At 37.7% G+C, this 26,571-nt stretch overlaps 1 protein-coding gene across 1 annotated transcript; it reads left to right on the forward strand.

Moving 5' to 3' along the window:
- The first annotated feature begins 2,090 nt into the window (after positions 1-2,090).
- On the forward strand, positions 2,091-26,354 carry LOC121414407 (coiled-coil domain-containing protein 174-like). Its single transcript, XM_041607571.1, has 11 exons — positions 2,091-2,202; positions 5,159-5,269; positions 5,903-6,003; positions 6,822-6,883; positions 8,120-8,270; positions 9,089-9,182; positions 15,841-15,852; positions 18,970-19,105; positions 20,759-20,853; positions 23,432-23,663; positions 25,151-26,354. Exons 1-11 carry the CDS (start codon positions 2,164-2,166, stop codon positions 25,723-25,725), a joined length of 1,608 nt encoding a protein of 535 aa, XP_041463505.1. The 5' UTR covers positions 2,091-2,163; the 3' UTR covers positions 25,726-26,354.
- Positions 26,355-26,571: the final 217 nt, after the last annotated feature.

Here is a 26,571-nt window from a genome sequence, read left to right on the forward strand (position 1 = left end):
GCTAGAAGATACAGAAACCCCCTCCGAGATTTAGGTCAAAATATGAAATGGATAAAAGGGCGAGTTGTGAGGGATGACACGGGCGGATATAGCCGGGCGCCGGAGGAACGTGCGATCTTGTAACAGAGTGATTGATCTGAGCTTATCTGTATCAGGGTGCATCCCTCCACCCCTAGCGCCTTCGGTTACGGCATGATAGGGATGAGATTAGCGGGGCCCAGGAGTATATGGGGAAAGGGTATATTTTGTGTCATTATCAAAGATAATAGGAATAAAAAGTATATTTTGCATTTTTCATGCATGGTAGAGAAAGTGTTCGATGGGTGGGGAAAACCAGATAGCCAAAAATGCGAATATTCTCTTAAAAGAATATAATAAAAATTATTAAATACCCCCATTCTCTCTCTTTTTTGCTCGCACAGACACATGAAATGCCACCTCGATCTCTTTCTTTTTCCTCCTTTGATTTCTCATAATATTTATTTTTTTCTCTCACCCCCCCGCACACACTTCTCTTTTACGCCTGCCAAATCCCCTCTCTTATATTTATTCCTAAATCTTGAATATTTTTCTTATTTATCTCATACAGTCTTTATTATAATTATCATTAACCCAAATGTTTTCATTGATGAACATGGTGAATGTTTTTGCTGTAAAAGGGTGAAATTACCCGACAAAACGTACGTTTAAATAATAAAAAGAGAAATCTACGCCACTATTGTATATTGTTATGTGAAAACTACGCGGTATGTTCAGTCCGGGTGTCAATAAAGAAATAAATCTTTTTGCGAGTATCCAATCTGTTGTGTAAATTCTTTCATTGATTAAGCAAAATAAAAATGTCATCAGAATCAGATGTAATTAGAAACGTATTTATGATTTTTTTTTAAAGTTTTGCCTATGTGAATAAGGCCAAGCTGATTTTGTCTTTACATCCGATTTTAAATATATTTTTTTTAGAAATCCTTATATTTATTTGATCTTTTTATTGAAATCGACTTTTTGATGGAGTTGACTTGTCCTTTAAGGGGGAATCCACTTCCCTCTCTTTAGTGAGGAGGGGGGGGGGGGGTTATTTCACCCTAGTACGCAGCTACTGCATTTGTCGTCAGTTGGATTTGTGATACGAGTGTGTGTGTGTGTGTATTTGAGTTTTGTCAGACGTGGATCAATCAGATATGATTATTTACGTCTGGGACCGACCTTTAACGTCACCACCCGAAAGACTGACCAGGGCTCGAACCTCAGTGCATCAGTTTGTAACTTCCCCACAGCTTGGATTACAGGCGCACGCCACAACGCCCAGGATACGAATATCAGTATGGCACATATAAATTATACATACACTCTCAGACAAATCAGTCAAAAATGACTAGTTAATAGGGTCAGCTGGATATAACTGTTATTCTAGTCATAGTTGACGACTAGTCGTAGTTTGCTACACGAGTTATTTCTAACTAGAATACAATATATGTCAGAAATGTGACAAGAATATCAGTTGTACCCAGCTGACTACTTGTCTAGTCAATTTGGCTGGTTTGTTTTAAGAATGTACGATCAATAATAATATAGTTTTAAATAATATCACTTGGCCATCAGGGGCTTACAAGATTTTATTCTAAATGGGTGTATTTTAGTGGACAAGTGAAACTCGCATCGGATCGGGGTGGGATGGGGTGGGGATCAGGGGGTGCAGGAAAGATGAGGGGAATTTCACTCTCTTTTCCTTTTTCTTTCCAGAGCGCGGGTAAGACAATATATTATCAAACTTTGAGAAAGGAAAACTTCTCGTAGATTTTTTTACCTTAAAATGTGAAGAAAAAAAATATCACATTAGTCTAATCAATTTTGAGCGTCAGCAATCAACAAGCTAATATTTTGTCACTAAAATTTTCTCTATTTCCTTCCCCTTTTCCGTTCTTCTCCCCCTTTTTGTGTTTTGGCGAGCGATCACTATAATTGGTTCAAAATCTAGTCAATAATCGAGACTTCAAACTTAGCATATTAGTGCAGTGTACATGTATTTCCTTTTCTTTATTATATGAATTATTTTCGATTTGTGTTATTTGAGCCACCGTTTATTTCTTTTCTCGGCGAGCTCGAACCGCAACAAACAAGATAAATCACGGAGCGTTTTCATGAATTTAATGTGATAGTTCTGCTATGAATAAATCATCGAAAATCAACGTTAATGCCTCTTCAGTGAGTTTGCTGGATCGACTTTGTTTTCTTAATTATTTTAGAGGCCAAAGTTGGGGATAACAGCTGACAGAGAACTTCGCAATTAAGATGTATAATTACATTACAGTCCCACCTATGAATTTTGGTGTAGCCTGTAACCTATAATGAATTAAGAGATTGGGCGAGTTTAAGTGCACATGGCGATCACACACACGTATACCGGGCGGTATGTATACCCAGTTGTGTGTCCGGACGATTAATTTAAGAAAGTCATTTGGAAAAATTTATAAGCGAAGTATAATCATTTTTTATTACAAAATGTAAGGAAATATTAAAGTGAACAAAATAGATGATTATTGAACATTTTTGGTTTAGCCCTAGGCCTAATCCAAGACTAAACAAAGTCAAGAAGAGAAAAGACTGTTTCAAAATATGAAGACAAGTGTCCGGACACCCGACCCCCCCATCCTACTTGCCCTGCACTACGCATGTGGATTTTAGAGTTGTCGTTAACATCGCTAATGGGAATGTTAGCAGAAACTCGTCATTCCGCTACTCAGGGGTTTTTCTGGTGAAAAGCGTTCCATTTTCAATTCTTAAAATATTCTTTTAATATAAAAAGCACATGAAAGAGAGCAAAGTCGCCTACTTCGGTCTGTAGTGTAATGTAAAGTGGCTTCGCATGTCTTTTCCACAGAAATAAAAGGAAGGTCGATGGTGCATGGTGGTGCACAACCTTAATTGATCTTGTCGGTATTTTTAAATGTAGATTCTTGATTCATTGTATACGCAATTCCCACGATTGCTTGATAAAATATAGAACCAATTAATGCAATAACTTTAAAAACATACTTTTATATTATTTTTGCTGACAATAATTTTTGGAAAAATGGTCAAAGCAATGAAATTAAACAAAAAAAAATTAGAAAATTCTACGTACCTTTAACGAAGCCTGCAATGCTACCGTTCATTTATCAATAAACGTTCCACCAAAGTTTTTACAGTAAAAAGATTGGACACTTTGCTGACTTTGCGTAACTCTGTGCATCAATTTACATGTAAAATAGTTTTTTGCCTAGTCTTTTCCTTGTCTTTGAGATAAATTACGTGCCCTCTTTAGCTAATTAGATGAAAAATTTGGGAAATAGAAGCAAGCTCTGTAACGAGAAGAAAAATCAAAGCTTAAATGACGCTATTTGAGGGATATTCATCATATTAGGGGGAATTTACTTCACATCGTTCGGTATTATCATCGAAGGACTTGATTTTATAAATTCGCGGGAGTTTGTTTCAAGTTTGCATGAGCCGTGCCTTCAATTTTCCTGTACACGGCGGCAGTAATGCACCCATGGGTGCATGGCGACATGCTTGGCTTAAAAACATTGCGCGTAGCCGTACCACTAGTTCACTGCTGCTACCCGGCCTGTACATTTCGATATGTGCATCATCGCACATTTTAAAAATTCTTTAAAATGTCACTTTTTGTAACCAAAAATACTCGGTTCCATATACTATGATATTTTTTTGGGGTTCACCTCAGCACTCAGCAACTACAGTTGGTCTGAATCTTTTTAATCTAGATATTTAAAGGATTCTATTTAGATCTACTTCAGAGAAAAGTTGTACCATAATAAAAACTGACAATATCAAGAAAGAATTCAAGCAGTTATCAAATATCGACAAGAAGAAGAGAAAAAAAGCCGAGCATTGCCACCGATTTTTCACCGCACAGGGATTCCTAACCGAGGACAAGATTTGGTCATTGGATGAGTGCGCTTATACCTCTGGTCTTCACCTGTCGGTAAAAAAAAAAAACACTCTACATTTAGATTCTATATAGGTCTAGAGCCTAAACCTGCCTAAAATCTTGTATTTTCATTTTTATAGCCATAGGATGAAATTAATGGGAATGCTTCTGTCACATTTCCCCTACGGTGGCTAGTCAAAAACGGCTGTTTTAACATTTTTTGTACCAACCACATATAGATTTAAATAAAAATGAATGAAACAGCGGTTTTCGACTCGCCGTAGGGGGAATGTGACTGCAACATTAGCTGTATTATTAGAGGGAGAAATTAGAATGAAATATGCCTCAGTAGCAAAAGTATGCGTGCCCTTGCTTTGCAGACATGGCTCCTTGAGTTTATTTAAAAAGGGTGAATTTTTTCCCCCAAATTATTAGAAGAGCCCCCCCCAAAAGAAAGTGGTGTTTTCTCTCCCCAAAAGGTATTTCAAAGGGTCAGCCTTTTAAAAGTTTTGGGGTTAATTTCACTTGTGCACCCGCACCTTCTGCCACCTCCTCTGGATCAGGGCTAGTCTAGATTGGACCTTGGTGTTTGGAAGTTCCCTTTCCCAAAGCTAACATATAACGTGTTTACACGCTGCATTGGCTTTTTTGTTGTGTGTAAACGCGATTAACTTGCATTGGCTCTCGTTGCAGAATCAGCAATTTTGCACCACCAAAGTAGTAGGTTCAGAACCGCGAGCCGATGCAGAATCAGCTTTTTTTCTACGTGTAAACAGATAGCCGATTCCGCATCGGCAATTGGCATGCATTTCATTTACTTTATCATTATGACATACTTTGTAAGCGCAGGGATCCAGCGTTGTCTTTATTATGACGTATATTGTTGGTGCACGGATCATCTCGGGTTTTTGCCATGCGAGCCGATTTTGCTCCGCCAGCTGTGACAGCGTGTAAACGCGGTGCAAGATAAACCAAAAGTCGATTCTGCAATGGCTTTTGGTTCTGAAGTCGATGCACGTGTGAACACGGAATCAGAGGGCACATGTCTCCCAATCTCTTATCAGCGCTAATCCACTCGTATTCCCTCCTAGAGTAGATCAGTGCCTGCTTTGTGTACAGAGGCTGGAAACTGGTGAATAGATATAAGTTTAGAGTCTTGAGTCAAGATATTGCTTGTATGTTTGAAATCAATTATCATCTCTAAGATTGTTTGTTTGCTTTGATTTATAGTTGGTTGGCTTGAAGGCCGAGCTTTTTAAGAAGCAGGAACAACTAAAGAGAGACCGTCTCCAACCTGGAAGCAGTGCTTCAACCAGTAAAAACAGACATGGAGAATCTAAGGTAAATAAAGAGCTCTTTTCCGGTTTAAAATTTAAACTGACTTTCAGACTAGCTTATTCGAAACAGCTGGAATTAAGGTCAGTTGTATTTTACCAGAACACAAACGTATGAAGTGTTTGAGGGTTTTAGTTTTTCTGATAATTCCTGTTATTCTATTGTGATTTAATGATTACTGTGTTGTGTTCTGGTTTCTGGTTTGACTCATAAAGTATAAAAGCTGACAGTTTGGACGGTTGGACATTGTTAATCAAATCTAGGATCATATTCCTAATCATGAATATCATCTTTATCACTCATTGTTATAATCATTGTAACCATCATCTTCCTCATCTACTCTATTATCTTCTCCATCATCATCATCATCATCATATCTTAATTATCATCACCATCATCATCTTCATCATTATCATCACCATCGTCATCATCATTGTCATCACCATCATCATCACCACTATTATCATTATCACCATCACAACTATTATCATTATTGTCATCATCATCACCATCATTATCATCATCACTATTATCAACACCATCATCATCTTCATCATCATCTCCATCACCATCATCATCACCATCATCAGCAGCAGCAGCAGAAGAATCATATTTTATTTGTTTTCTTATTCATCTTAGAAGCCATCCATCTGGAACAAGAAGAATGCTGGAGTGAAACAAAGAGCGGAGAAGGACCTAGAGCAGCTGGCGAATGAAAGAGATGAACTTGACAATGCAAGGTAAGTTATTGGATAAATAAATGATACACATAGGCGTAGCTAAGAGCAGTAATCCTATTATTTAGGGGTTTAGATGTCAATGCCCTAGCACATAGGGGATCATTCTTGCTATCACAACATGTAATTCCTATATCAGTGACTTTTTTTACTATATCATTTGTGTACAGGTCAAATAAATCATTATCAACGCTTGCATATTTTTATTGATACTTTTGAAGGGGGATCAGTCCAACTATCACAACTTCCAATTTTCACTATATCTAGTCACAAACCTCTTTTTATTTCACTTGTCAGTCATCGACAGGCATGTTTCTACCATTTTTTTTTGGGGGGGAGGGGGTGGTGTCATTTTTACAATCAGAACTTCTACTTGAAAGAGATATTCCTACTGTTTATTTCAACGCTTGTGTGAATAAAATAGTTATCAAAGCTTGCAATGCAAGTTTCTAGTTTTCTACCCTAATTTTTGTAATGTTTTGGGCATTTATGCCATTTAGTTTTAGCATGTGGTGATTTGATTGTGTGTAATTGTTTGCACATTTTTTGTCCATAATTCTTGTGATCTTGACAAACCTACTACTATGAATATCATTTACAAACATACTGTAGGAAGTGTTGAAGTGATATTTATTTTAATTAAAGATTAAATAGATTCATGTAAAATTGGAACCGTAAATAAAGCAAAAAAAAGTGTTAATTCTTAAAAACTTGACACAGACACAGATAAGACTGTTATATCTGTTTAAATAAATGAATGAAATTGAATTAAAAAGAAATACTTAGAAAGAATGGTGAAATTGATTGTGTTTCTCTTGCAGGAATAAGTTGGAAGCCAAGGCCAAGTTTTATGAGAAGATGACAAAAGATGGGTTCATCCCAGGTAGGTTATCTTTTATTTTCTCATAGTGGTGCCGTGGGCGAGTGGTCTAAGGCGCCTGGCTATATATGGAAAGTCTGGGGTTCGATCCCCGGTCGCGGCACCTATGCCCGTGAGCGAGGCATTTAATCTACAATGCTCTTTTATCCTGCTTTCAAATAAATGGAAATGCTATATGCATTATTGGTAACTAGGTGTGAACTTGTTTAAAAAAGAATAAAAATATCCCTGAGGTTCTTGGCGGTCTTTGGACGGGCCCGAGGGCCACGGAGTGATCCGGCGTCTGTAATGTCCGGCTCCCGTGGAGGTGTCGGAAGGTCTGAAGTATAATCAGAGAAGTTCTCACCTTTGCCAGTCTTAGAATCCTCTTTCCCCAGTCTTCTTTGACTTTTTCATAGTCATCTCCTTGCCATGTTTGGTCATGATGAGTGCAGGGGGTAAGAGAATATGATATCCAAGTTGGAGGAAAGTATGGAGAGACTAGATGCCATGTATTATTTTGATGGCCATAGTCTCAAATAAGATGAAGCCAACCATTATAATAATTATTATCTATTTCGAAAAAAGGTAAAGTGATTTCGCAATTCATGTCACTTCTCACAATCAGTTACTTTGACTTCACTTCATAAGATCAAATTTGATCATAGATATTCTACTAACATGAAGCTCTTTAAGATGTCATTGCACTCTATGTGCATTACATTGCATGGATTTTATCCAAGCAAGGAATAGATAACTGCATGTGGTATACTAGTACCTTGTGCATTTGCGCATGCACATTAGACTGTTCAATACGATGCTTTATATCGAACAGAAAGTTTTGTACAGGAGCCTATGGGATCTTCATCAGATTTAGGTGCTACAGTGTACATGTAGGATCAATGTACTCTCTTACTGCACAGACATATTAGTCAGATCAAAATATGTGTTTTTAGATGTGTCATTCAAGCACCCTAATAATCACTTTTACTATCATTATTCTATGTAATGCCCACATGTATTGACCAGCTTGAGGGCAATTCCATAAAATATGTACGTCCGACCCCATATATGTGGGACCTTCTGTCTCTGATTTCTTGTTCTTTTGACAGTGTGTAATGTTGTCAAAGCACCACGACTTGGTCAGTATATGAAATGAAGTAAAACTTGATAAAAATGGGGGTCGGACATACAAAAAGGTTGACAGTTTTATGGAATAGCCCCTTAATGATCTTGTGTCGTATGTTTTCTCCCATTCAGAGAGTGATTCCGATGAAAGATTTCTGGTTGATTTTGAGAGGAAGGCTTTGGATCAAAGAGAAGAATTCAAGCGGAGAGTTGAAGAACTTGAGAGGGAAGAGGAGACAAATGAGAAGGAAATTCCACCACCAGCTAATCCAGATGAGGAATGGTGAGAAACAATCTTTTGAAAGCTTAGTAGCATCCAGGATAAAGTCTAGTTCTTGGGTCAATATGATGAAACATGTTACAATAACAAATAAGAGTAGAGAAAAATGATATCAGGCATTAAAGTTTGCTGGGCAAACCCTTCACTTGAGGATATTGGTCTGAATATGGAGACTATAAAACTCCCTGCCTGTGACTTGTGCATAGAAACAGCAAGTTTTATTTGTGCTAGTCTTATGGAAAGTTTGGTCCAGTGGTTAGAGCATTGGACTCGTAATCGCAAGGTTGCGAGTTTGATTCAACACTCTGCCATTGTCTCCACTTTTCATAAAAAGACCCGAGAGTAGATATCTGTTGTCATAGGGTCAGCCACTGTGACTGATTAACCAAGACGTAAAATGTTTCCTAGGTAATTGGTTATATTCAATTTCGATTTCAAGTTATTTCATTTTCAACTGAACAATTTCAATTTATTTCATTTTCAACAGAACAAAGTAAAGTGGTTGAAACAATTGCAATGAACTTATACAGACAATATAATTGAGGCATATACAATACCAGCTTGGCATTTACCAGGAAAGCGCTGTCCTGCCGAGCCCCTACGGGAGTTACCATAAACAGAAAAGGAGCACTTGTTGATCAAATCTGTAATCAGGTGCTGTGTTGCGCTCCGCAGATTAGGTTAGGCATGCAAAATGGTCGATTATCTCATGGAATTGCCTCAAAGTGAATTTCATGGTAAGAATTTAGCTCTCTTAGGTTGATGTATTTTCCGTGATCCAACTCCTCAAATTCCTCACTTCTCTCTGTAATTTTTCTCAGGGTGGACTACACCGACACACTGGGACGCTCGAGACGTTGCATGAGGAAGGACCTTCCCAATCTTGTTTCTATGGATAAGAGGCTCAATCCTGAGGTCTACAGGTAAGTTTGGGACAATCAATTTTATGATTGATTGCAAATATATATGCACATGATTTGCCATAGACTTAACAGGAATTCTTAAATTTACAGTTAATCATACTTGTTTAATGTTACCGGGCCAAGATTTTGTAGCCTATCCACAAAGAATTATGTCACTCTAATTGATCTACTACCCTTTCGCTTTTTAAAACCGAAGCAACTCTTGGGTATCCGGTGCTCTGAAAATAAGGAATAAATTTGATATGCTATCTCTGAAATATTTTCAAAGGTCTCGTTTGATTGTGTGTATGTGTAATGGAGTGTATCAATCAGATGTAATTATTATGTCTGATACCGACCTTAAAGTGATCATTTCACTTTGTTCTGATTTAAAAAATTCTCATTTTGGTTCTTGAAAATGAGCTAAACATTAGGCTTATAGTGTAAAAATACCATCCCAAAAGTTTCAAAGTATTATATCTACAGGATCAATTTTAAAACCTTGGAGATGTAAACCAAAGTTTGAAAATAATTGGGAGTTGTTTTCAATGACTATGTGTATAGAGTGAATCTGTGCAACACAACACATTAACTCTAGAATACAGCATGACCTACATACAGTGTATACACTGAATGTACAGTGCAGCTAATAATAGCGTGTGTATAGGAGATACACACAGCAGAAGGCAGTCAACATAGCCAACAGACATTTTGTATTGGAGAAAACTGGTCATAAGCTGGAACCCATCTAGTCCAGTCATTTTAAATTTTCACTTGGAACAAATTGCAACAGAATTTAATCCAATGCAGAACGTTTCTTTGAGGTCCATAGAAGACCATACTAAAAGTCCCAGAAAATCCGAATAGGGGAAAGTGTTCTAATTTTCATAAACATAATGGTTAAGTTTGGTCATATTCGCTCATTAAGTTTACGTAGCACACGACGCCAGTGTATATTATGTACTCAGACCCGATTACAAATCATATCAATTCCGGCCTCGATATACTATAAACATTGACTTCCTCAAACTATCGCTGTATCATAAATATCAGTAAGCAAAGATTTATACCACAAGAACATTGTTACTATTAACATTAAATACATAAATTCGATTCTGTTTGGACTGTATTAATTGTTTAACATGAAAGGGTCTAGGCACAGAAACTATCATATGCTAGTCACGTGACATTGTACACCAAAATAATGACATTTTCTGCTTGCTCGATCTCAAAGTTCAAGAGAAAAATAAGATGTATAGCTATTAGACCTGCCACATCCTATTATACTACTATTTAACTGTATACCAAAGTAGCACTTTTTCCGTATTTTGCCAATTTATGGGAAAAATCTGTCAATTTGGAGCCCCTGAAGAGGGAAGGGGTCGATGCGCCGTATTTTGCCAATTTATGGGAAAATCTGTCAATTTGGAGTCCCTGAAGAGGGAAGGGTCGATGCGCTGATAGACTAAACCTACTCATCTTTAAGTTTCAAATAATAAAAGTGACTTAACCATATAGCAGAAATGCCTTTTGCCCGAATGGGGGGGGGGTCAAAAACTGCAAGTTTGAGACTTCGGGAACCCCTAAGGGAGGTAGGCTTTGCTGAGCCAGCACTTCTTTATTGTCGTTGATAGAGGAAAATCTCCTTTTTTTTATCTCCAAGTGGTTACGAATCAATGAAAGAAGTTTGCTATAGAGCAGAAACAACGTTTTGCCTTAATAGGGGCTCCAAATTGGCAGATTTTCCCCATAAATTATGAATAAAATAAGGAGGGGAAAATAGGCAAAAAGGGTGGGGAGACTTAGGGAACCCCTGAGGGGGTAGGCTTTGCTGAGCCAAAACTTCTTTACATGTAGCTGATATAAAGGATTTTTTTTAATCTCCAAGTGGTTTGCTATATATATATATATATATATATAAAACATTTTTTGCATCAATGAGGGCTCCGAGTTGATAGATTTTTCCATAAATAGGCAAAATATGGAAAAGGGATGGTTGACTTCGGCAAACCCCTGAGAAGTAGGGTTTGCTATATGCCAGCACTTCTTTGTATGTAGCTGATGGAGGAAATCTAATTTTGTTATCTCCAAGTGGTTCCAAAGAATAAAAGTGGTCTACTGCAAAGGGGGAAACGCCTTTTGCCTCATTGGGGCTCCAAAATTTAACAAGAAATGGGTAAAATACGCTAAAGGGGTGGGATGATTTCAGCAGCTCTCTAAAGGATGTAGGCTTTGATGTGCCAGCACTTCTTTATACGTAGCACATAGACAAAAGGCTACTCTTTTGTTTCCAATTGGTTTTAAAACAATAAAAGTGGCTTACACTGTAGCAGAAACATCTTTTTGCCTCAATGAGGGCTCCGGATTTATAGATTTTTCCATAATTGGCAAAATATGGAAAAGGGGTGATTGACTTTAGCGAACCCCGTAGGGGATAGACTTTGCTGTGCCAGCACTTCTTTGAATTTAGCTGATAGAAGAAAATCTATTTTTTCATCCCCAAGTGCTTACAAAACAATTGAATCGGTTTACGGCAAAGGGGAAACGCCTATTGCCTCAATGGAGCTAAAAATTGTGCGAATTTTCCAAGAAATGAGCAAAATACAAAAAGGGGTTGGTGACTTCAGAAGACCCCTGAAAGGGTAGGCTTTGATGTGCCATCACTTCTTTATATGTAACTCAAAGAGAAAAGCCTGCTCTTTTGCCTCCAAGTGATTTCTAGACAATAAAAGTTTTTTTTCTTTGTAGCAAAACACCGCGTTGTCACATTGGGGGCTCCAAAAAGCACGATATTTTTAATAGTTGAGCTACGGATAAGGGGGTAACTTTGACAAGCTATTGCGGGACTATGCTGTGATGTTCTTGAACGTAATTGCATACAGCATGCAGATCAATTATGCATCCTCTAACTTTTTCTAAGAAATTTCATTAACATAAAAGTTACTTTCAAATGAAGAAAAAGCCCTTTGCCCACATATCAATTTAAGTAATATACACCTTTGTATCGCTAGACGTCATTGTATTTACGCGTGTTAGTCACACCAACAAAGGCGAGGCAAGACCGATTTAGTTTATTGTACTATCTTCAAAGGCATCCAAGCGATCGCGTTGTAGTCGATATAAAAGAGTGACTGGACACGGAGGTTTGTTTTTGGTGTCACTTTATCGCAATATCGCATAATACATTCGGATGTATTTGCCCTTAATCTAAGCAAGTTAAGACATTAATACTGTTATGAAGCATATCAATTTTTTCGTTGATATATCCCCTTTCTTGTCGAATGCTGATATTTTACATTAGTTGTTGATGCTAATGTTAAAACAGAAAGATTTCAATGCACATGCAAATTTTTGACCGAAAATACGAAAATTTTGGCATAATTTCTCACATTTTTCGAAAAATATGAACCGGACAGTCCCGGAAACGATTGCAACCGATTTATGATATCTTAATCAAAGTGAATTGCGTATTCATTTCAAGATTTTTCCATTATCTGTACAAAAAATATTAAGGATAAGTCATATCAATTAATTTTGGCAGCCATCTTGGATTTATGCAAATTAGATGCCTTTCCCCTATTCGGAAAGTTTGGGACTTTTAGTATGTTGTACTAGGGACCTTACAGAAATGCATTGTGATAAAAAAAATTCTGTTGCAATTTGTTCCAAGTTTGGTCAAAATTTGGGCTAAAATGACTGGGCTAATGTACTAGACAGTTCTCAAAATCATGCTAATAAATTGCTACTCTAAATTAGAGTTTTTGTCTCACCTGCATAGCAGAGTGAGACTATAGGCGCCGCTTTTCCGACGGTGGCTGCGGCGTCAACATCAAGTCTTAACCTGAGGTTAAGTTTTTGAAATGACATCATAACTTAGAAAGTATATGGACCTAGTTCATGAAACTTGGCCATAAGGTTAATCAATTATTACTGAACATCCTATTAGAGTTTCATGTCACATGACCAAAGTCAAAGGTCATTTAGGGTCAATGAACTTATCTGTATCTGTCCGTTGACGTACAATCACCAGCATCTGGTTGTCGCGTACGTTTGGGTTTAGGGGGTCAAGCGCTAAACACAGTTAGTTTTGGTAGTGTGCTTTGGAGACAAGGATGTTGATGTCCAAACTTTCAAGTTTGAGTTTGAAAACTCCTACGTCTTTAGAATTTCTGACATCCTCAGAGAGAAGGTTCCATTCTGGGATGGTCTTGGGATACAGGGAGTGTCGGTAGCAGTCTTTATTTGATCTTATAACATTGTATTTGAGAGTTCCCTTTTGTCTTGTTCGATATCTACAACTGGTTGGGTTTTGAGATTGAAGGTGGGCTGATATGTTGGAGGGTACAAATCCATGTGTCTCTTTGTACAAGGTTGTCAGTCTAGCCTTACTTCTGCGGACTTTCAATGTGTCCCACTTTAGTTTTTGTAGCATCTTGGTGACACTAGATTCCCTACTGTAATCCTTCAAAGTAAATCTAGCCGCTCTATGTTGAACCCTTTCTAATTTGTCCTGGTCTGATTTGTGTTGTGGATCCCAAACTGCTGCGCAGTATTCCAACCTTGGTCGTATTAGAGATTTATATGCAATTTCCTTTGTACGAGTACTGCAAGAGTGCAGATTTCTCTTTAAGAGTCCTAACATCCTATTGGCTTTTGATGAAATTTGGTCAATATGAGTTGACCAACATAGGTCCCTTGATAACTCCACACCGAGATAGGGATGATGTTGCACTTCTTCCAACGTGACATTACCGAGCCTGTAGCTGGTTTGGATTGGTTTTCTCTTATGTGTGATTCTCATTTGAAAACATTTAGAGGCATTGAATGACATCTGCCAATCCTTTTCCCATGTAGTTAGTTTATTTAGGTCCCCTTGCAAGATTTCTGTGTCCCTAGTATCATGTATATCTCGGTATACAATACAGTCATCTGCAAAAAGCCGAACATTGGAGTGCATCCCAGAAGGAAGATCGTTGATATATGCGAGGAACAGGAGGGGTCCGAGGACCGTCCCTTGCGGGACGCCTGATGTTACCTCACACTTTTCTGAGGTTTCACCCTGAACGACTACTTGCTGGTGACGATTTGTTAAGAACGAATCAATCCACTGGAGGGTGTTATTGCGAACCCCCGTGCCATGAAGTTTTCTGAGCAGGCGTTTGTGTGGCACGGAATCGAAGGCCTTACTAAAGTCCATGATGATTAAATCTACCTGACCTCTATTATCCAGAGCCTTGGCTAGGTCATCTGCAAGAGCTGCTAACTGTGTCTCACATGATCGACCCTTGCGGAATCCATGTTGTACATCCGCAAGTACACCATGCTTGTCGTAGTGAGCCATGATGTGATGATGAATAATATGCTCCAGGATCTTACAAGGTATGGAAGTCAGGGATACTGGTCGATAGTTACTGGCCTCACTCCTGTCACCTTTCTTGTAGAGTGGGGTTACATTCGCTTCTCTCCAGACCGAAGGTACACGTCCAGAGTCCAGGGATTTTTGATAGATCTTCGTTAATACTGGAGCCAATGACGTTGCACACTCCTTTAATATCTTAGCCGGAATGGCATCAGGTCCAGAAGCTTTGTTTGGTTGGATTTTTTTTAAGAGTTTCTCGACCCCCGTCTGTGTAACTATGATGTCAGGCAAATCCGGAATATCAGAATCCTGAATATCTGGAAGATTTGTCAGGTTTTCTTGTGTGAATACTGAGCTAAATTGCTTATTCAAAGCATTTGCTTTATCCTTAGGTAATGTGACCTTGACATTATCTACTGACAATGTAGGAACCCCAAGTATTTCCCTCTTGATTGACTTTATGTAGTTCCAGAAGGGCTTTGTGTTATTGGTTTGAAGTGAGCCACCAATAATGTCCTCCATGTAATCGTTTCTAGCTCTTCTTATCTCTCTGTCTGTGCTCCTCCGTAGGAGTGTAAACTCTTTCCAATCCACTGCGGAACCGCTCTTCTTAGCTTTCTTGTAAAGCCTCTTTTTTTTGTGAAGGTTTTGCTTAATGGTATGACTGATCCACGGTAACTTCCATCTTGAAGAAGTCATTTTAGAAGGAATGCAACTTGTCATCGCCTCTCCGATCACTTGGTTGAGCTCCCGAACCAGCTCATCGATGTCTTTGTCCCGGACGTACTCCGGAGATAGCTTAGTGTTGAAAGCAGCAAGACGATCGTCTATGCCTGGAAAATTAGCTCTCTTATATAAGTAGATTTTACGTTTAACCGGTCTACTTAACTTAGGCTTCGCCATGATGTTAACGACAACTACATCGTGATCACTTATTCCTGGAATAATTTCTATGTTTGATACAAAAGATGGTGAGTTTGTAAAACATAGGTCAAGAACATTATTGAGCCTAGTTGGTTTGTTGACCATTTGAAAGAGATTGTAGTCCAAAGCCATATCAACCATCGCCTTGCTTGGACCAGGGTAAGAACCTCCTGGGACAAATCTAAAGTTCTCCCAATCCACATCAGGAAGATTGAAATCACCCAACAGCCAAATTGAAGCTTGCTGCGGGATTTTACTCAGTGGAAGGTCCAAAAGTTTGATGTAATCAGCATTTGTAGTCTGCGATCTATAAAAAGCCCCTATATAAAGTGGAGTGGTTGACTTGATATGAATGCTAATCCAAATACTCTCGCTGTCGGTTGCTAAGCTTCGTTCCTCAGTGGCTATCATATTGTCTCTAACTGCAACAAAAACCCCACCATGCGAGTCACCATCAGTTCGATCTCTCCTAAACACTTGGAAATTTGGAGGAAAAATTTCCCCAGAATTTATGTCCTTATGTAGCCACGACTCTGTCCCAACAATAATATCTGGTTGCTCGGATTCTAGTAATGCATGGAACTGTTCCCGTTTAGCTTTGACACTCTGGCAATTCATGTTCAACACTTTAAGTGATTTACTTTTACTTTTACCTTTTGGCCTACTATTTTTGTTTGCCAGTTTTGTTGAAGGTTTGTGGTTAACTTTCGATTTGGGACTTGAGGTGTGTAGGGGAAGAGCCCTATCATTCAGATCATAATCTATATTCAACAAGTCATCATGATTAGTGTTGGATGTATTCAATGGCTCAAAGGGATTTGAGAGTTGAAAGCTATCCGTAAAGTCAAAGATCGACGATGCAAAGTTAGGGAGGCCACAACTGCAACATATCCAACTATAAGAGGGATGGTTCTGTACTACTTCAAACATTTCGTTACTCATTTTGATGCATTGTTTATGATACCATACATGACATTCTTCACATTCAATGGCTTGTTGTGACCACTTTACTGCTTTGCTACAAATACCACAAGGATATTTTGGCTGGTAAGGTCCAGGATTTGTGTTGATATCACCAGCCAGCAATAGCAAAAGTAGACTCAAATGAGTTATTTTGTTTTTATCTAAGTCTTTAATCACATTCGGTAAGGCATTTATTTTATAGGAAGACTGGTGGTAGAAAACATGGAACAGACTCACCGGCATATCAGCGTGCAGGTCCAGTGGAGATGCGCAGAAGCATATACATGCCCAGTTTCCTCGACTTACTATGGCGGGTCCAAAATGGCGATCCAATATGGCGTCTGGCGGGAAATTTGCAGATTCAGAAGGGTTTGTTGACTTCAATGAAGTAATGCAGAGAACATTCAAAAACGCGAAAAGAATGCTAAAGTCACCCATGATATTTCCAGACTATTGCGGAGGGAGGCTTGTGATGAATTTCCAGTGATAAAAAGATGCTCTTGTATAAAAAACCGGAAATATGATGCTAAAACTATCCAAACAGGCGATGTTGCACGTACACATAAAGTCTATTGCACTGGCGAAAACGATGAACACGTAGAAATAATACACGTTGAGACAAAATAACAGGTCAAAATTTAGAGTTTATAAATCGATAAAAACGCGAAATCGACGATTTCCGCGATACTTAGATACGCTAAAAATACGATGTTAACAAAATAAAACTTAGATGATGAAAACAAAAAGGTTAAAAAAGTGGATTTAAAACAGATAGACCGGAGCTATCTCAAGGTGCGTGTTGAGCGCTTGACGACCCTTAGACCATGTTGGAGGAATCAACATCGAAATCTTAACCTGAGGTTAAGTTTTTGAAATGTCATCATAACTTAGAAAATATATGGACCTAGTTCATGAAACTTGGACATAAGGTTAATCAAGTATCACTGAACATCCTGCATGAGTTTTATGTCACATGACCAAGGTCAAAGGTCATTTAGGGTCAATGGACTTTGGCCGAATTGGGGGTATCTGTTGAATTCCCATCATAACTTTGAAAGTTTATGGATCTGATTCATGAAACTTGGACATAAGAGTAATCAAGTATCACTGAACATCCTGTGCGAGTTTCAGGTCACATGATCAAGGTCAAAGGTCATGTAAGGTCAATGAACTTTGGCCATGTTGGGTTTTTTGTTGAATAACCATCATATCTCTGTATGTTTATTGGTCTAGTTCATAAAAAGTGGACATAAGAGTAACCATGTATCACTGAACATCTTGTGCGAGTTAGAGTAGTTTTCAAAGTCAGCACTGCTGCTATATTGAACTGCGTGATGCAGGTGAGACGGCCAGAGGCATCCCCTTGTGCATCCTATGTTGTCTGTTTCAGGGTTTTTGAGGACAAATACAGGCACTCATACACATGTATGTCTCAGTTTGAGAATTTTTTAAATGAGCTGCTCACAAAGTTAAACGATCCCTTTAAATATCACCATATAAGAGATTGATTAACTTCTAGCTAGGACACTTGAGGCATTTGTTTGTCAATCTTCCTACTTTGCCTAGTTGTTTGTCGAAACATTTTCTTTGTCAGTTGGTATATTAGTGCTGTGGGGCCAGGCAACTTTTGCTGAAAAACAATGGAAAGTCCCAAATGCTTGCTTCTGATTTGTTAGAAATTCAGTTACGATTGATTTCAAGTGTTGTGTTTGATTGCAACAGGGTCAAGGTGTTATATTGCATTGAGAGCCAGTCAGAAATTTTTAGCGGTGGAAAGTTCCACCTGTGTTGACCTCTGTAGTGGCAACACTGAACCTAACCATATGTCACCAGCCACCCCCAAGCCAACAGTAAGTTGCCAAAAATGCATTTTGAGATTTTCATTTTGCTGTAAAAATGCACATCCCTAAGCTTTACAAATGGTTCATAACTTGTTAAAATTGATCAGCAATGACCCTCATAAGTACTCAATTGAGTGTAGAAGATATTCTGCGAGAGCTAAAAAAAACTAAGGAGAAAACAAGTTTCGGGAGTCATTCAAGCATGAGATGTACATGTACACACTACAATTTCTATGAAACTTTCGAGCAGTGCGCTAAATCTTGTGTCAAACAAAATCTTGTATCTTGTTTTGTATTCCACATTACTACTACAAATTTTGAGAGAATGAAGAAGATTTGCTCATTCAGAGAAGCTAATTTTCACATTTAAAACTAAGGATAAAGCAAAGTTTGGGTCACTCAAGCATGAGATGCACATGTACAAATAGTGTAAACTCTGAAACTTTCAAGCAGTCCGCTTAATACTGTGGGAAAGAAACTCTTGTATCTTGTTTTGTTTTTCACGTTACTACTTCAAATTTTGACAGAATGAAAAAGAAGGTTTTACTCTTTCAGAGAAGCTTATTTTCAATTTGTTTCTTTTTGAAGACTGAATTTACTATTGTAGCTATTTGCAGGGAAACTTTCCTGGCGACATATTGTTGGTTTGACTATGAAAAATTGTTTTCTGTGATCACCTCAATAGAGAACAAGAGAAGAAGGAAGCCGAGAAGAAGAAAGAAGATATGCCGGATCTGATGTCAAATGACATGTATCGGGAGATGCTTCGGAAGAAGTGGGAGGAGGAGGAGGAGCAAGCAGCGAAAGGCCCACTTGGCTCCACCCATTATCAGAATCTGAAATATGACGGTGAGTTGTGATTTTGATAGATATTAATAATTGAATATTAATGTAGAATGGTTATTTTGTCATTGTCCTATTTTGTTTATTTCCTGTGACTTGTGTTTTCTTCAGCTGTTTTACATTTCTGTTCTGTCTAGACTTGAGTTCATTTGCATTTCTTTTCAATACTGACCTTGCAGTCTGAACATAGGTTATTTGAGTTTAATGATATTCAGTTGTCATTCATTCATTCATTTATTTATTCATTCATTCTACTCTGAATGCCTTTCCTTTGATTCTCTTTTGTCATCTTCATTCCTTTTCTATTCTCTCTTCAGGTGTTCCACTCATTCCATCCCTCACCTGACTCCTTAGTTTCTACTTCCATTGTTACATAATCACCAGACATCTTTGTCATCTCATCTCATTCCTTATTGGTTTATCTTATGAATTGGGTTCTTACATTTTAGTTTGATCCTCCCATTTATTTTATTTTGATTGGTTGACTATACTTGATTTAAATATTTATGTAAAGTATACAATGATTTGAGTTTAGCTGGGGCAAAGTAGACCAGATATTAAACAGTGCACTACCAGACTTCTTAAGGTTCTGTTCAATTCATTTTGCATCTCTACCTCAGTTTCATTTTATCCCCTTCAGTTTGATGATTGAGTTTGCTGATTTAGAACTTACATTATTTTCTTCTACTAAATTTATAATTTTTACGACCTTACATTAATAATAATAGCTGGATTTATATAGTGCTCTTTTCCTGAGGATGCAAACGCTGCTACTATCACCCTGGTTTTATCTTGAGCAACCAGTTTTTATTCTCCTTATAATGTAGAATAACTTCCAGCAATTTGATATTCTTGTGTTTATTGTTATTGAGGTGAGTATATTATTTGACTAAGTGTTGTTATTTTGATGATTATTATTAATATCTACTTGTTGTGTATTGCTTATTGATTGCTGTTCACCAATTAATAAGCCACCATTAATTATTGATCATTAATCATGAATTTATCATTTCTAAGTTGTAATTGTAAATAATTAATTATTCCTTTTTTTTCAGGAATTAATGATTTATAATTGATTTTTGTTTCAAATAATTTTTCATGGCACATTGAATGTTTGGAGGTATATACTGAACATGTATGGAACAACCAATGAACCGTACCCACTTCAGGGCCCCCCCATCTTACAAAGAGTTGCGATTGGTCCAACCAATCAGTGTCATAATCTTTTTGAGAGGTAATGTGCCAAATGTCCTTTGTAAACAAAGGAGAACACACCGAACTGTCAAGAAATCAATGAATTTATGGATGCACATTCATATCTAAAAACAATTTTGAGCAAACATGCATTTTATTGTTGACTTCGCTGGCTTTCCATCGTTGCGATTGTAACTCTTGCAGGGGTGTGAGACTTCAGATTTTTATCTGATTTCAGATTTTTTGTTTGTTTTAGTTTTCAGCTTAATTTCAGCTTTTTTTGGTTTTCCTCTGTACAAAAAGAATGGGAGCTCGTTCTATTTCAGACTTTTTCACCACTCCTCAGCTTTTTTTCAGATCTTTTTTATGTGTGACCACTCACACCCCTGCTCTTGGTAAGATGCGGTCCTGATGTGTCTCTTCTCTTCTGAATTTTTCTCTCTGTCTTTATTTTCCTCCTTGTAGAGGTCCGTGATATGGGCGTGGGGTACTTTGACTTCTCCAAGGATCAGACAGAGAGAAATGAGCAAATGGATACTTTACAACTCCTCCGAGATGAGGTAAGTTAAAAAAGATAATTAGAACAATATTGTGGAAAGCACTCTACCTCTCTGATAGGTTGATAAATGCTATGTGATTGGGTATAGTAGTGCTAAATACTAAAGTGTGATATATAATATTCTGTTACATATGTGTATATACATGTATCTGCCCTAAATTTGTTTCTCAGATTAAATTATTAAATGGCAGTATGAGACATGTCCGTATGACCTTATCCTTCAATGTTGTATCATTTGTGGTTAATTTTAACCCTATCTAGGCCGGGGTATTTTGGGAGTTTATATGGCCGGGGGGGGGGGCTCCCAGGCCCCCCCATGATCTTGGCCGTTGACCGTGCGATCGCGCCGAAAATTGGCACGCGGGTTGCCTGGGACATAATCTACTAGATTGTCTAGTAATTTGTTTCATCCGAATCGCTATTAAGTGATAATGCTAATTTATGCGTAATTAGTATGCGAAATCATACTTTTTCCTCTAACTCCCTAAATAAAGCTCCAAATTTACTAATTTTTGGTATAGAAACTCTTTGTGGTGTTCTTAGCAAGTGTACATAAAAAAATTGCGATATCAAATAATTTTCTTATGTATTTTATTGTTTTTTGCAATTTCTTATGTATTTCCTTGTTTTTTGGACCTTTTGTTTTTCATTGTTTTTTCAATGAAATTTATTGGGAACTCTTCTGAGATCATAAACAGCATAAAATAAATACATTTAAACCAGCAAAAACAATCATTTATGATTTTTGGTTGAAAACACAATTTGCATTGACTTTGTACACAAAATCATGTTTTTGAGCAATTTTTGGTCTGACATGCACTTAAATAATGTTACGTAATTTCGGAACCACGTACCCAGGTGACTTAAAGTTGATCTCAAAACTTGCGCAAGACTTGAAAGTAAAAAGTTAGCGAGCGGCGCGGTCAAAATTTTCGTACGGCAAAAATATTGCGCGATTTGTTGAGGGGGGGGCCTCCGAGGCCCCGCTCAATGGTTCACGCAATATTTTTGCCGCGCGAAATTTTTGACCGCGCCGCTCGCTAACTTTTTACTTTCAAGTCTTGCGCAAGTTTTGAGACCAACTTTAAGTCACCCGGGTACGTGGTTCTGAAATTACGTAACATTATTTAAGTGCATGTCAGACCAAAAATTGCTCAAAAACATGATTTAGTGTACAAAGTCAATGCAAATTGTGTTTTCAACCAAAAATCATAAATGTATGATTGTTTTTGCTGGTTTAAATGTATTTATTTTATGCTGTTTATGATCTCAGAAGAGTTCCCAACAAATTTCATTGAAAAGACAATGAAAAACAAAAGGTCCAAAAAACAAGGAAATACATAAGAAATTGCAAAAAACAATCAAATACATAAATTCATCTGATATCGCAATTTTTTAATGTACACTGGTTAGGAATACCAAAAAAAGTTTTTATACTAAACATTGGACCATTTGGAGCTTTATTTAGGGAGTTAGAGGGAAAAGTATGATTTTGCATACTAATTACGCATAAATTAGCATAATCGCTTAATAGTGATTTGCATGAAATAAATTACTACACAGTTATGTAGATTATGTCCAAGACAACCTGCGTGCCAATTTTTGGCGCGATCGCGTGGGAGGCCCCCCCCCCCGGCCATATGAACTCCAAAAATACCCCGGCCTAGATGGGTTTGAGACCAATTCCTCAGGCATTTAGTTAAAAATTCTGATCTCCAGTTAAGTCTGCGCAAGTAAACTTTCTCTTTTAGAAGGAATAATGACCTAATAAATGGAAGCAAAATTTCAGACGAAAGTATCTCTAATCTATTAAAAGCTCCATAGGACACTGTGGTATATGGAACTCTTCCATATTTCAATCAAAAGACTAAATTGTCTCTTTACTAATGTTAAATCCATACATGTTAACAATATTTGAAGTAAAAATTTTGTATCAATTTTTCAGTCTATCATGAATTCATCCTTCCGTTGATTTTATCATTACAATTATCTTCATCTTGACTATCATCGTCTCCGTAGCTTCCATCTTCATTATTATTTACGTTGTGAACTTGAATTTACATTAAATTAGCAAGACACATTTTGTTGTACTGTACATTTTAAACTTAAGGATTGATATAATTTCAAGTATTATTACGCCTCACACACTCCTTGTAAATATTTGTAAATAGTTGTGGAACATAATAATTTGTCTATTTAGTTTTCTTTGTTTTGTTTTTCGTTTTCTTTCCCTTCTTTGAGTAATCATTAGTTTTGACTTTTTATTATTGTTTTATATTTATGTATGCATTTCATATATCCAAAGGTCTGACAATAGCTCAAGCATCTGCTTATTTTGTCATACCACTGCATGTCTGCAACCTTGTTATAATCAGTTATGTTAATGTTATGTTAATCATCATAATTATGATTTGATATCACTTTATTGAAATCACAATAAAGGAAAGAAATATACAAAGTCAATACAAAACATAATAAAATTATTGTGTAAAATTCAATGTAATCAATTTTGTGATGGTTACACTATGTAAATTATCATGACATGCAGAAACAAATAAATAAATGATTTCTCTTTTTAGACCATGGGTCAGAGGGAGAGGAGAGAAAAATTAAAGCTGAAGAGGAAAGCTGCCATGAAAGCCAGACTAGAGAAGATCAAGGAAAGAAAACGACAGAAGGGAGAAGTGATCGAAGATGAAGAAGAGGAGGCAGAAGAAGAGGAGAAGGAGAAGGAAGATAAGAGATTGACAGAAGGTGTAGAGGACGCAAAGCCCAAGGAGAGCAAAGTCAGAGAGTGGGATATTGGAAAAGGTAAACTTGGTTCCACAGAATTGTCACAAATTAAAAACCCAACCCATATAACATAAGTTGTGACCATAGTGACGGGTCGTGGGATGTCGGAAAAGTTGTGGGATATAAACGGAGCATCTCATGAAAGAACTCCAGATTTTTTTTTTATTCGACAAGTTTGATTTTATCTGACAGTTACCACGGTAACAGAGCTTCTCAGTCAATAAAATCAAGTATATTTATCAGATCTTCACTGCACTTGATCTAATACCACAAATGAAATATTGAGTTCCACTGTATAATTTGGTCAAATAAATAATGACTTGACAAAAGGATGAAAGTTTAGGATACAATATTCATGAATAGCTCTCCCACTCCTGTGGTAATACAATGAATTACCGTAAGTAACGGTGTATTAACCGCACCCCCAACTTTGGACTAAAAAAAAAAAAAAAAATCTCACATTTACATGCATATTTGAGGTACGAAGAAACAAAATCTAAGTTTTTTAAGATTTCAAAGTATCCAAAGAGATTACCGGTATGCAGATATATGCTGTTTTTGATCAATTCATCTACAAATGTTAGAAAGAAAGAACGGTCCCGACAATATTGGCAACTTACACACTCGCTCACCTCACAGTCACAGTGTACACACACAGCACTGCCATTACATTGCAAACTACGATACAGTACAAGTCATGCCAGTACATCTTATCAAATTATGATCTGTGTCTTTCCCAGGCCCAGCGTAGGAGGAAGAAACATTCACATTTCTTGCATCACAATCTCACAATCACTTTCAGAAATTTGATGTCTTAGCATGAATTTTGGATACGGGATTATAGGAAGGTTCAAGAAACAAAGAAATTGGCATTTTTTCCATTTGTTTTTTACGGCTTCTTGCCGTCTCTCTCGTGCGTGGTTTACATGGTATCTTGTGAAAAGCAAACAGGAAGGAATAAAAACAAGCTGGCGCGAAACGGGACTTTGAATAGCGCCAGCTTAAGTCGCACTATAACCACATTACAACGCAATCTCTAAGCTCACTCAACTCTCGCTCAGCGGTGACAAAATATTACCGAGTATGCTTGGCGTCTCTTTAAATCCGCCAGGGAACTTCACTACTTTGAATCGAGAATAAAGTCAAAATTAGTTTCATGAAGGTGGGTGCGTTTGTTATGGACAACATTTAATTAATATTGCGATAATCGCTTCCCATTACCCGTGGCTCATACCCCTCTAAACGACATTGCCTGGGCGGCTACGCCCGGCCACTCGATGTGTTGTGAACTGGCAGACATCGTACATGTACGGGAGGGGTTACGGCGGGCTGGCTCAGACCCGTCACCGTGTATAAACCGCACCCCCGACTTTTGCTTCTGCCCCGCCGAGAAAAAGGTGCGGTTAATACACCGTTACTTACGGTAATTATAATGAAGACCCAGCTCCATACATGCTCATTGAATTACCAATTGGTTGTATTTCATTTTTTTTCTTGTATTTTAGAGCCAGTATCAGCCTGGGAGCAGAGGCTAACCAACATGAGGGACGAAAGACCAGCGGAGTTTGCCCCTCCATCCATCTACAATACAACTAGCCATAAGAGAGGTCAAAATCAACCCCCTCTATACCCTCCGCCAAAGGACTACAACTCAACCTTCCCAAATATAACCACAGAAAGGACTGTCAAGAAGCCTTTTACCCCAAGATCGTCAGACATTTCCCCGCCAGATGTTGGTTATCAGGATTCCTCTCTTGATGCTGGTCAACGGAGCAAAATGAGCTTGCCACCTCCAAGGGACTATTCATCGGTGTATGGGAGAGTCAAAGAAACGACTGGGCAGAAGTCTAGCACTGCTACATGGTCACAGTGGAATGCACCCAGTGGGTCATTGGAGTCGAATCGACCATTTGCTACAGGAGCGGGGTTTGGATGTACCAGCAGTGGAGCGACATCAGAACGGACTACAACAGCGAATAAGCCTACAGCTACAGTTGAGTCCGTTGATACAAGGGTTGAGGATAGCGAGGGAGCCATTGCTTCGGCGTTGTCATTTTTCAGGAAAAACGCAGGAAAGTGAATGATCTTCTTTGCTGCTAGATTACAGTGAGAAAATGAAAAAAATGTTGGTTGATACTTATTGTTCTTGTGTGTGATGCCCATATTTCTCAACATCTCTGATTGCTCCAATACTTGAATGTAAATCCTAACTTTCATTAGGGTTCATTTATCCATGTGATTCGTATGTATGGTGCATGCAGAATTGTTGTTCTTTTTATTTTATTTTTTTCATGAACATTTTCTATTAATCATATTGACAACCAGATTGTAAGAATGAAACAAATTCTTAAACTTTTAGCAAATAATGTGCTGAATTAATATGCCTCCATTTATATAATCTCTTCATTCTTCTTGCTCTTGCCTATTTTACATCCATAATCCCAAATATCTTTGAGTATTTTTAGGATCCATTCTCTCCTTGCTTTAGTCTTTATGTTCCTTTCTATTTCTTGTAAGGACGTTCCACAGTTCAAATCGCTCACTATCAAGATTTTTATGTGAAAATTTCAAACTAATTATTTCTAAAACTAAACAAAGTCATTGCCACTCCACTGATATCAATGAATGCTTCATTCATGAGGGCTTGGGCATTGGACGATCGCTCATTTCCAGTAATTTTGTGCGCAGAAACGTGTCTCTTATACCCATTATTATTTTTTTTTGTAAATGACTGAAGGCACATGTTGCTGCTTTCCCGTTCAAATCAGTCACAAATTTGTCAATTGTTTCACACCCTTGCTGTACTTGTGTAAGAAAAATGTGTTGTTCATATGAAAATGATTGTCAAATTTTTATATGAGCTTGTCTTTGTCTTCTCCATAGGTGAATGTGAATTGTAAATTTGATTGCCTCTTGGCCAGCCACA

The sequence above is a fragment of the Lytechinus variegatus genome, chromosome 4 (assembly GCF_018143015.1).
Source record: "Lytechinus variegatus isolate NC3 chromosome 4, Lvar_3.0, whole genome shotgun sequence".
NCBI lineage: Eukaryota > Metazoa > Echinodermata > Echinoidea > Temnopleuroida > Toxopneustidae > Lytechinus > Lytechinus variegatus.

Excerpts from the sequence above, each read along its gene's own strand:
- LOC121414407 (XM_041607571.1), top strand. The coding sequence starts at position 2,164 with ATGAATAAATCATCGAAAATCAACGTTAATGCCTCTTCA. Across the intron at positions 5,270-5,902 it reads ACAGACATGGAGAATCTAAG|AAGCCATCCATCTGGAACAA; the intron begins GTAAATAAAGAG and ends TATTCATCTTAG. Across the intron at positions 6,884-8,119 it reads AAAAGATGGGTTCATCCCAG|AGAGTGATTCCGATGAAAGA; the intron begins GTAGGTTATCTT and ends TCTCCCATTCAG.